The sequence below is a fragment of the Ambystoma mexicanum genome, chromosome 11, assembly GCF_040938575.1.
Source record: "Ambystoma mexicanum isolate Mex_15411 chromosome 11, UKY_AmexF1_1, whole genome shotgun sequence".
Classification (NCBI taxonomy): Eukaryota; Metazoa; Chordata; class Amphibia; order Caudata; family Ambystomatidae; genus Ambystoma; species Ambystoma mexicanum.
The window spans coordinates 1,096,368,671-1,096,380,699 of NC_090934.1; the positions used below are offsets into that span (position 1 = coordinate 1,096,368,671).

Genomic DNA, 12,029 nt, shown 5'->3' on the forward strand with positions numbered 1-12,029 from the left:
TCGCCAAGTACAGTTAGAGGAGAGGGAGAGAAAGGAGATGATCGAGGTCATCATAGAAGGAAGAAAGAGGGCCAGGGGGTCGATATATGATTAGAAAGGAGATGGGGTGGGGAGAGGAAAAGTATTTGTAAAGAAATTCGAAGAAAGGGAAAAAAGGAAGAGATGGAGGGGAGGTAGAGCAAAGGTATTTGGGATGGAAGAGGAGGCCAATACCTCCCCACTGCCAGTAGCGTGAGAGATATGAGAGAAGGAGAAGGAAGAAGAGGTGGTAAGGGAAGCAGGGACTGTAGTGTTGTGTGGAGGAATCCAGGTTTCAGTTAGACATAGGAAATGAAGGTTGAAACGAAAGAACACGTCTAAAACTGCTGAGGTCTTATTGCAGAGGGATCTGGCATTCCAGAGAGCAATGTTCATGAGGCTGTAGGGTTGAACAGTGGGGGGTAGAGAAGATTAGGGTGGTGAGAGAGGGTATGTGAAGGACGGGAAGAGCGGGGAGGGGATTAATGAGGCAAATGGACGTGAGGAAGGAGAAGGTGAGTAGGAAAGTAAGAGGAAGACAGGGTGAGGGAAGGAGGTGAGGGGAGGGGTGATTAGGGCGGTGCGGAAATGGTTAAGGCAGAACATATAACAGAGGGAAAGGGAGGGGTATTGTGATTGAATAAAGTGGTAGGAGAGGGAAGGTGGGAGTAGAGGGAGAAGGGAAAGGGGGAGAGGGAGACGGTGTAAAGGGAAGTCAAATAGGAAGGGGCGAAAGACTAGGAATAGCGCTGGAGGGAGTAGCAGGGCAAGAGGAGTTGAAGGTGGTAGAGTGCTCAGAGAGGGTAGATTGGCGAAGAGAGAGAGTAGTCGTGGAGGACCACTGCGTCCGTGCAGTTGGAGAAGCTGGTGGTATCAGGTAGACAGGCAGTGGAGGAGGCTGGAGATAGTCCGCAGAGGGGTCTGGGTTGGCAAGCAGGGGCAGGGAGCCAGCCAGGTCGGGGGCCGTAACAGCTAATAAGTTAGTAGTGGCTTTATTGTCCGGGCCAGGTACGATCAGGAGTGGTCTACAGGTGGTAGCGAAGAAGCCAGGTATGCGCGATCAGCGGAACACTGTCTTTTGTTTGGAAGTGGCTTTTGTGACTGGGCCGAGTACAAACAGGAGCAGACAAAAGGTGGTAGGCAAGGAGCCAGATGGGCACAATCAGGAGCCGTGAGCGTATTCCTGGCTGACACTGCACTGATGAGGAACCGGGAGGAGGCTCAGCAGCAGGGATTGTGCAAATGGTGGTGAGCTGGGAGCCAGGGAGGGCACAATCAGGTGCTGTGAACGTGTTCCTGGTGGAATCCGCGCTGGTAGGGAAGCAGGTGGAGGCCCGGCTGCAGATCCAACCCGGAACCGGGATGGAGGAACTGGTCGATGGACCCCGACCTGTGAAGGTAGAGCACCAACAGGAAGCAGGTAGAGGCCCAGCAGCGGTTCCGACCCGAGACCAGGATGGCGGACAGGTCAGTCACCCCGGCCTGTGGAGGAGGGCGGGCAGTGTCTTTGTAGTCCAGAGAGCTGGCTGTAGAGGAGGCCTGGTAGTACCAAGGTTCCGGGACCCGGATGGCGGACGGGTCAATGGATGCCCCGGTCCGAGGAGGAGGGCGGGCAGAGACACTGTGGACCAGAGATCCTGTTGTTGAGGAGGGCTGGAAGGCACAGAGGATCTGTGGAGGAGGGGGGGCAGTGTCTTTGTGGACAGAGGGTGGCTGTAGAGGAGGCCTGGTTGTGCTGGGTCTGAGAATTTGAAAAGACTAGTAAAGTCAATTTCACTTTACTTTCTATGGGAAACAGTAGTTTATCCCAGAGGGGGTATTTAAACCTTGGGAAAGCCTAGAACGGTTCCCCCGTGTCAATGCACTGAGGGTGCTGTGTGACACATGAAAAGATGATGCCTATGGAGTTGTCTAAACCTCCATAACAAAATAAAATAAACGCCGATAACAAACAGAATTAAAAAGTTCAAAGTCCCAAAGTTTAGCAAAAGAGCTGGAGGGCTCTAAAGTGGGAGCAATTGGCACATTTTGAGAATTCTCCCCAACAGTCAGCATACTTAAAAGAATTTAGCTCGCCTAATCCCACAAATTGATGGCAATTATGTCCATTGTCCTCTTTCGATTACGCAAACTCGCTCTACTTGGATGTTAGGAAAGATTTCTCTAAAAGCACCTTTTTTTTTTGGACCTGCAAACTTGTTGCTTTTATTTTTTAATCTGACCTGCTCTTTTTGCAGTGCAGGGAAGCCTTCAGCTTCACTACACTGGCTTCTGCTCATTTGTCATGGAGAAACTGACATGTCCTTCAGGCTGTCAGTACCAGCTTGTTACATTGTTATCACTTCTGGTAACTTTTTATCACTGTACAGTGCATCTTACAATGCAGTAAAATGGGGTACACTTTTTGTTTTACCCTAGACTAAATTGCAGGCGTTTTGGTTACTTTAGGTGTGCCTAAGGGACAAGCTGGTGCTAGCAGTTACTTTTTGCTCTTTAGCGTTTGGCTACCTACTGTGGCTAATGTCCAAACATGGTCATGCCATGAGGTTTTTCGTTTGTCCTTTGGCCATCTTATCACTAACACTTTTTCCTGGCCTGCGAAGCCAGGACAGTCCTTATATGGACTTCCAGTGCCTGGGAAAACAGAGCCTTTTCTCAGGCTGCTGCAGGGGCATCTGTTTGCTGCCAGGAAGTAGTTTGGGACGGTCTGGTCCCAATCCACAAACTGGTTTCAGTGTCTGAATGGTATTCATGAGTTGTGTCGCCAGTGGTCCTGATTGCAGCACTGCTGGGTGCGTGTGGGTCAGATCTTTGATTGGCTAGTGGAAGTTTCGTCTCTTACCTTGTATTTTGGATGAGAGAACCCCTGCACCCATTCTTGAGAGGTCCTGGAAGAAACAACTGAAGGAGCCAAGTATCCTGTGCAGCTGCAAGACTTGCAAGGAGATGTGGGCCTGTTGGAAGGACTGGCAACCAACTTCTGCTGTTGTCCTGGAAGAGCACTGTCTTGTTCAATATCTTCTGCAGTCCTGCAACGGAGTTGCTACCTGTGGAGGGAACTTCTATTTTCAACATCAGCTCTGAGTCCTTCGAAGAACCACCTTCGAAATTGCCCCTGGACCACCCAGTGACTGACCAGCTCAAAGTTTGGGCTACTGTGCTACAGAAGTCGCAGTTCCGCGTTGATGACTGGAACTTGGGGGATTGCTAGCTTGTGCTACAATACTCTCCTCTGCCCAATTTCGTGGTTCAAGGGGGATCAGAAACCAGAGGCGAAGTCTGACCGCGACAAGGTTGTCCCCCCTGTGCCACTGCGCATCGGTGGCAGTGGTCCGAAACAGCTTTCCTGCATCCAATCCTGTGCGGAGAGGGGCCCTGCATTGTGTTCTTCTGCATTCTCCAACCTGAATACCTTGCACCAGCATTTGTCGCTGACCGGTGAAGTGCTCAAACCTGCAATACCTGGGCACCCAGGTCCAAACCTGAAGGCAGGAAAGAGACCTTGAACCATCTTCGAAGACCTGTAAGTCCTAAGGAGAATCTGAATACAGGAGGAGAGTTTTAACGCTACTTACCTGAACCCCCAACTCCTTATTAAAAGTTTGGTAACACTTATAAACTTTTACAACAGTTTGGCTTTGCCATTGCTTGCTCGCACAAGCACGACACAAGTTGGGGACACTTTTGTTAGTTACAATAACTTGTCCTCTACCACTTGGAACTCTATTGGCTCTCAGGAACTCTGCAATCATTTCCCACTGCCCCACCCACCACCATCTCACAAAACAGAGAAACCTTGGCGAACTTTTAGGCAGTAGGCCCCATACATCTTAAGGATGGACTTTTAAATTTAGTGTTGTATCTCTGTGGACATGTAGTGCTGCATACAAATACCTACCTTCCATAAAGAGGGATTTTAAATGTATTTTGCATACTCAAGTGATTGTATACATGTATCTTTTATTTAGTGTGGTCTGATATTACATGCTAGTAGTAATTGTTATATTGCCATAAAGTATTTGTATAATTGATTGTCTAAGTGTGTTCCCTGACTTTTCACTGTGTGCGCTCATTGAGGACCCCTTACAAGCTCACCACCTCTTGAGACTTATCCAAGACCCTTGTCCACCTGCCCTGAACTTGTGTTTGACTACAGCTCCCAGAGTTGTCCCTGTCCCTAAAGTAGGCTGCCCTTCGATACGATATAGTTTATTTATATAGCGCCTATACACAATGTGTTTCAAAGCGTCCACCAGGCCAGAGTATAGAAAATCAGTCCGAATACGGAGTGTCCCCTGCCCACCAGCTTAAAAATCTCCACAGTCCGAAACTCTGCAGCCAGGTTCCTCCTTGCCCTCGGCCGAAGTGAACACATCTCCCCCACCCTCTGCACCCTCAATTGGCTCCTTGTGGGACATCGGGCTACTTTCAAAGTCATGTGCTTCACCCAACAAGCACTGCACAAGACAGACCCTAAATGCCTACAACAGAAAATCACCCTCTATCACACCACTAGAAACCTGCGATCAAGCACTGCTTTTAGTGATCCCCTGCCTCCAAACCATTCAGAAACGGAGGCTCCACTTTCTCAGTCCAGGCCCCCATAATGTGTAACTCTTGCCACCCCACATTCGACACAATACCACAGGACCTTTCGAAGGTCCCTCAAGACATTGCTATTCCCCTCAGCATTATGAACTGAAACATATCCATAGCTGGACTTCCCCTGGGCAGTATTGCTCCGGTAAAACCCGGCCACTGCTGCCATCTGCTCATAACATGTCGATTGAGGAGGTTTCAAAATCTAGTTAGCCTATTAGATTGATACCCACCTACCTTCTAGCTGGTTAAAATGCACACACACATTATATAACACTTTGATGAATTTCACATACTTGGACTCTGCTTCCCCCAAGGGTGGTTCAACCTACAGCGCTTCGAGACCATACCAATGGTGAAAGGCGCTACACACATGCCCATTACATCATCTGGGGCAGAAAACTAGGATAGGTCAGTTTAAAGCCCCCCTATAAAGGTACAGGATTGGGCTCTGAGTTACCCTACATAAGTACATTTTAGGTCTGCCTCTAACCACAAACAGATGGCCCCAAAACAAACTAACCAGTGTAGGGCTTAAGAAAACACGTTAGTACTCTAAATGGCTACCATACTGGTACATGGGGCGACTAATACGATCAAAATAATAGCTTTCCTTGTGAAGCAAAAATTAAATTAGAGTTGCTACCAGTCTAGTCCACAAAACACTTGTTGGGTGATAGCATTTGCTGCAGACCAAAATAGGGTGCTGCCTAGGAGACACATGGGCTACCATAACATACCATCCTGAGAAAGGTTGCAGTGTCAAGGGGATTTAAGCAAAAAAGTTAAAGATCTAGAAAAACCACCAAGGACCAAGCAAAACATATGGACCCCAAGAAAGGCATAAGTGAACTCTGAACATTGAATTCTAACCTAAACACTCTCAGCAAGGAACTAGAAAAGCTTAAGAGAAACCAATAATCATTCTTCAATCAAAAGTTTCTCAGCACAACTGTGTTGCAGATCGCTCCATTTTAACGGAATACTTTGAAGAACATTCACTCAAATTTATAAAAAGACAGCATTATTTGTCAATTAGAACCTACGTTGGGTGTTGCATCAGCCGCCTTCGCTGGACCTCCATCCTCTGGATCACTTCATGTGGGTGAAGTCTCTGTGCTGTGGGTGCAGCAGTGGGTATATGGTGAGAAATAGATTGATGGGTAGGGGGAAGGTGCTGTGGAATGGGAGCAGCAGCATTAGCTAAATTATGAGTTTGTGAGGATGGTGGAGGCTGCACAGGGTGGGTGGAGGCATGGGTGGTGATCGAAGGGAGGAAAGTGTGCACTGGGTGAGCAATGACGTAATCCACTTGTGTCTGAGGCTGTGACTGGGGTGGCGGGTTTCCATGTGAGTGTGGGCATGCTGAAGATTGATGGTGGAGCGGTCTCGTTAAAGAAGCATCTGAAAATAGAAAACACTGGGTTAAGCTAGAGAATTGACAGATCAGGCAGCAACAATGTTTCAGAAACTGACCGTGTTCTTTCCATCTACCCATCCTGCATAATTAATGTACAAGATATTTTAAAAGTAAGACCATAGATGACCAAACCAAAAGAAATGAAAATGCTCACTGTGCACAAGGTTACATATAATTGTAGGACTTTCCATTACAACTAGGGCCTGCTGCCTGAAAGTGTTCTGAAAATAACAGAACACCAGACGTAGCCGAATGAAGGAACCCAGAAGGGGTGTTCTTTATGGTAAACTACAGGTTCCTGAAATTGGCAAGGAAGCATGCAGGTGGTAAGGGCAGCCATATAATGTTCTGTGGATACTATTAATTGTGTACTAGCAGAAAGAAATTGGGAAATCGTATGTGGCATTGCAAACATCGAAAAAGCAAGCACTCAAGACGACAATTAACATTTCCTTGTCTTGCATTCAAACGATACTCCTCAGTGCATTTCTCTTGTTGGCCCATAAGAACATTCACAAAGCTGTGAAAACTTGGCAAAGGATTTGGTAAATGAAAACCATAGGAAATGAGGTCATTCGATACTCCTATACCGAATGTTGGGCTTTTTATTTCATTTCTCTGCATGGTTCGGGGCACGAATGCATGACTTCGTGTCCTCCAATACATTCCAAGCAAACTACTATTCTGTAACATGTACAGAGTACTCCCACACTCTAATAAAATTACACATTTGTAACGCTTCAAAGGTTAACACTAAACTTCAAAGCATGCCGTGTGATGACAATTATACTGCACATATTACCAACAGTGTCAATGAGCTCTACAAGCCCTTGCTAAAAAGCAGAACTTTGGATATTTATAACACGCACTATCAACATCCGAGCTGTCCCCTGGCGGATCTGAAAAGCAAGAGGGCAAGTTAAGTTAGTGGGACTGAGCGGGAAAAAAAGCTCAAGAGCTGTGATGTGCTGATCACAGCTTCAGTTCAGTTTACACCATTTGCTGAGCTTAAGTGTGAATTTTCGGTTCATAGTCATGTGCTGTTGTGCGGGGCTATGTGTGGTTTGTTTTGTTGTTGCTGTGTAGTGAAGTGCGTGCGGTTTGCTCTGGTGCAGAGGTACAGTTGTGTTCAGTTTAGAGTTTGAGAGGAGAAAGCAGAGGGATGAGTTTTTAGTGGGTTGGTTAGTGGTGATACCTTATAGTACCCCCCTCAGTTTTGGTCACCTCTGGCACATGTCCTGGCCAGTGTTGTGCACTGTGGTGTGCAGGGGGGGAGGGGGGTTCCCTCCTATATTCTGTGGAGAGCTGTGGGTTTGCAGGCTATTTAGTGGTGAAACATCCTCCACCCCTGTTTCAGATTAATGGATGTCTACACAGATGTCACCTGGGATATCCTGGGGTGTGGCCACCATCCCCACCATGGGCCCCTTGAAGGGCGGGGAGCCTCTTTGTTGGGGGGAATTCTCATTTCTGTGCTAATTCCCCTCAACCTTCGAGACACCACCCCCTCCCCCCCATCTAGTTTGCTGGACTTTAGGACGTTTTAATTTTTAATCTGGTGTGAGACCTTTTTCTCACTCATGTTTTGATCAGATTTCGATTATACATTTCCTCTTTTTTATATGAGTCTGACGAACTCCATAGGCATCTACTTTTTGTATGGTGACCTTCAGTGCCAATTCACAGAGAAATCCTTTTAGGTTTCTCCTAAGGTTTAGATATCTTTTCTTGTGTGAGCTACTGTTCCCAAGAATAGTAAAGTGAAATTGTCTTTACTTACCTTTTCTTAGTAGGTTCAGCACACAATCTTATGTGGAGTTCTGGGGGGTGTGGGGGTGTCTTAGTAGCCTCTTATCCTATTCTATCATCTAAAACATGTTATGTTACCCTCACTATTTTAAATGGCTGGTGGCTGTGGTTTAATTATCCTACCATTGTGCCTTTCTACCGCAGGCTAACTTCTCAGCTTCAGTATTGCACCCACGGGTGACCATTTCTGTCAAAATGGCCCGGTTTTATTTTTTCACCATTTTCTGATTGTGAGGTCTTTCTTGGGTTTTACTCTGCATATTGACCCAGGTTTGAGCCCTTTCTTCATTCAGCCTTTGGCCGTCTTCAGCCCTGAAGCCTTCCCTAAACTCCCCTGTCCTTTGTCTCTAGGAATGCCTGAAAGCAACCAATCCTGATTGGCTGCACCCTGCTATGTGATAGACAGCCTAGGCTGTGCATGAATGGGAGAAACCTGCTTAAAAGGCGAGGGTTTTGGGCCCAAGCAGAGTCGATCACTGGGAGAAATACCCGATGAAGAAACCATGAACAACGCTTGCTGCATCCTCCTGGACCTTTGAATTGCCCCGTGAAGCCCTGCTGCTGTGCTGAAACTCCTTTTTCTAATGGGCAAGAGACTCCAGAAGGGACTACTACTTCCCTTGGGTTAGTGGGACCAACTAACCCCGAGACAAACTCCACTGGACCATCTTCCCTGACTGGCTGTACTTCTTTGCTGCTGCAGGAACAGAGTACGAGGGGTCGAGAAATCCGTAGTAGAGTAGAATGTCTGAAATCTGGCCAGAAGCTCAAGGATTCTCCCAAGGACCCTTCAGAAGCAGGACGAACCGAGCTCGAGTCCCCTCACCAGAGTGCAGGACCCAAGGAGTGAAGGAAGCCGAACTGGTATCCGAGATCCAAGGTGGTGCGGTTTACCAAGCGCTGAAACCGCAAAGTGCCGCTGACTCGAAAAGAGCCCATAGCTGCAGACCACCTCCAAATTGCTGCCGCAGGAGCCCTCCAGACGTCCTCCCTCTTGTCCCCATGACGGAGGCTCAGGAACCCAGAGTCTGCGCTACAGCAACAGGACAGAATCTAGCTGGACCACCCTTCTTCAAACCAAAAGGTTCTGTTGATGCTTGGGGTACTTAACACATTGTCTCTTTAGCTGTGTTCTTCTCAGTTGAGACTTGCATTGGCTTACTTCTTAAGAGTTGGTTCTAACTCTGCTTTTCACAGGCTTCACAGCTTGTGACCCTAAAAGTGATTTGTCCAAACTATCCAACGTCGTGCAAGACCTGTGTTATCGAAGAAGTGCCTCAGCTTCATAGCCTGTGCGCCAATTGACTTTGGCTGTCCTGGCTCCCTGCAGACTATTCTAGTCCATTCACTGATATTGTATGCCCCTCATAGATGGTAACTTATTTTAGACTGTTATTGCTGGGAAAGGCTGGTCTAGAATTCACGGGAAGATTTAAGTATACTCAGATGCCCTGAAACCTGTTTAACCTTTTTTCTTCCTTTAACCTTTCCTTTATGCAATCTGCATAGTATAACCAGTGATATATACATGCCATTACTGTCCTTGTGGATGAAGTCGCCTCCAGCTGTAGGAATTGTGTAAAAAGCATATCCAAAGAGTATCCACTAACGTGTACTGATCCTGAAAAGTATGTTAAAGTATATTTGATTGCTACTTAAATTGCCCTTTTAAAGAATGCTTACTTAAAAATTGTTAAATAACTATTTATAAAACAGAAACCTTGAGTGTAAGTGTTACTTGTAAATACATATTTCATTGCTACAGCTCACATTTACCCCTCTTGAGATAAGCCTGACTGATCAGTCACACTAACAACTTGTGTAGTACAGACCTATACCAAAAGGTGGGTTACCTAATGTCAAGCAGATAAGTGTTGGGTACTCTCACACAGTGTGATTACTCCAATTCTTACCTAACACCGGTGGCAAGCGGTGGGATTGGTGTAGAGTGGTTACATTGACTATTTGTTATACATGTGCGCAACTAAACCAGCCACAAGGTTAAGCTCCTTCAAATGTTAAGCAATTGTAACATGCCAAATATGGATAACTTTAATGAGGCAGGCCTGATTATCCTGACAACAAAACAGAAAGGTGTAAAACCAGGGGTCTGACTCAAAGGAAAACAATGTGAATTGATTGTAAATGTGTTAAATCACCAACGCTTGGGGAGTAAGCCTGTAACACCTACTCGCACAAATAAGGGGGAAGATAATGACGAGGATGCTAGTTTAGAGTCAAACTCTAATCTGCAAGAGGAGTCAGAAGAGGCAAAGGGGAGACCCCCTCTTCCACAGCCTGCCTCTGTACCTCAGCCACTTTCCATTGGGACCCCACAAGGTCCAAATCGAAACCCAGAATATATGTCTCTTGAGAAACAGATTGGAGTTGAAGAAACTAAATGACCGAGGTGAAACTAAGAAAGAGATGCAGCATAAAATGGAAACGCGAAAGATGTCCCTTGATTCTGCTTCGCTTTCACTGCCTTCTAGGTTTGCTAGTCCCAAGCGGCTTCACCTGCCCAAAGAAGCAGTGAGTATGTATGAACCCAAACTTGATGTATTGGATTGGCTGGGTACGTTTGAATACACCTATGGTCCTCAAGGATGATTTAATTCCATGGCCCATCTAGGCTCCCCCTGAATGGCTGTGATGGAATTGGGTACCAGTGAGAGAAAGGATTATGAATCAGTGAAACTGGCATTAATAGCCAGGTTTGGGAAAACAACTTCCCAGTACCTTAAGTGGTTTAGGACCCTCATTATGGTATCCCTTGAGCTACCTGGGTATGTGAATTTTTGAAAAACTTAGATGGTTGGTCTAAGGGGTACAGCTTTGAAGGAATGAGACATCTTTTTGCTAGAATCTATTTTTTAAGGCTGCTCTCTTGAGCTGAGACAGCACTTGGCTGACTCAAAAGAAATTGATCCTAAAAAGCTAGCACAAGGTGCTGACGTGGTAGCCAACAGGGCCACTCATAACTCACAAGGACTCTCTGGCAACCCACAAGAAGGCAGAGGGGAAGCAGCACAAGAAAGAGGGTAAAGAGACTTCTAATTCCAACAATCCAAAAGAGGGCCACAAACACAGCTAGGGTAAATTCCATGGGGAAGCCTGGTATGTCTAGTGAACCCTCTGGTGCCAAACCAGAAGGTGGTCAAAAGAAACCCACATTCCAGAGAACATTTGGGAAATGTTTTGTATGTAGGTCTGTAGATCATGTGAAAGGGAATCCCAGATGTAAGGGTAAACCTTCTTGGGTCCACCCTGCCTCCTTATCCTTCACCTCCGAGGGAGAAGCACAAATGGCAAGTGCACACTCAATTACTGGCTGAAGACCCCATTTGAGCTCAAGTCAGTGTATCTTTAGCGTCCCTGGGTCTGTTGGAGCAACATAATGTGATGTGTACAAGTCCATTCCAGACAACACCAAAGAATATTGTAAGGACAGTGTTCTTGTAAACTGACAGGAAACCACTGCCATCAGAGACACTGGAGGAGGCATTACAGTGGTAGTTGAAAGCTTTTTCAAACCGGAGGATGTAGCCAAGGCACCCAAAGGTCCCACTAAACTTGCAGGAGGCCCTATCTAAATGGTTCCTATTCTGCCAGCTCTCATCCAGTGCAATATTTTTTTTAATTCTTGGTTTAACTGAACATTGCAGTTTTTACAAGTTTTGAGTTGTCCTTGAGTGTTTGAAGTGTTTTCTTTAATCTTTGGCGTTTGTTTTTTGAAGTTCCTTTCTGAGTTTTGAGATTTGGTTTTTATTCTTGTTCCTGTAAGTTTGTTGTTAGTGTGTCCAGCTGTAGACTGTCAAAAAATTGGACTACTGCAATCACTCCTTTTGTCATCTTGCCACTCATCAGGCGGTTCCACCAATATTGCTCTTCTAATATTCGCGTGTCTTGAAATAGGTGGCCGATGTGGGATTCTCTGTTGTTCCTTTGCATGTTAGGAGTAAATGTCTTAGGGTTTCCACCGTTTCTTCGGTTTTGCAGAAGCGGCAGTAGTTGTTGGCTGCTTTGCCTGGGATTGCCAGTATTTCGTTCGTTTTCAAAAGGTTTAAGCGAATTCTTAGGAAAGTAGTTCGCATTTTTTTTGTCCGGAAATTTTTTCAAATAATCAATCGTCTGATTTTTTGTGAGTTCTGTGGGAGGTGCGTGATGAGTTTGTTTTTCGCTG

At 46.2% G+C, this 12,029-nt stretch overlaps 1 protein-coding gene across 6 annotated transcripts in view; it reads right to left on the reverse strand.

Annotated features, from left to right (window-relative positions):
• The window catches only part of RNF111 (ring finger protein 111), a 768,201-nt gene that overhangs the window by 227,418 nt on the left and 528,754 nt on the right, over positions 1 to 12,029 (reverse strand). For all 6 annotated transcript variants that reach the window (XM_069624380.1, XM_069624379.1, XM_069624378.1 and 3 more), the window contains one exon: positions 5,664 to 6,021. In XM_069624380.1, the coding sequence (XP_069480481.1) occupies positions 5,664 to 6,021 (358 nt within the window). The remainder of the gene's footprint in view (positions 1 to 5,663; positions 6,022 to 12,029) is intronic.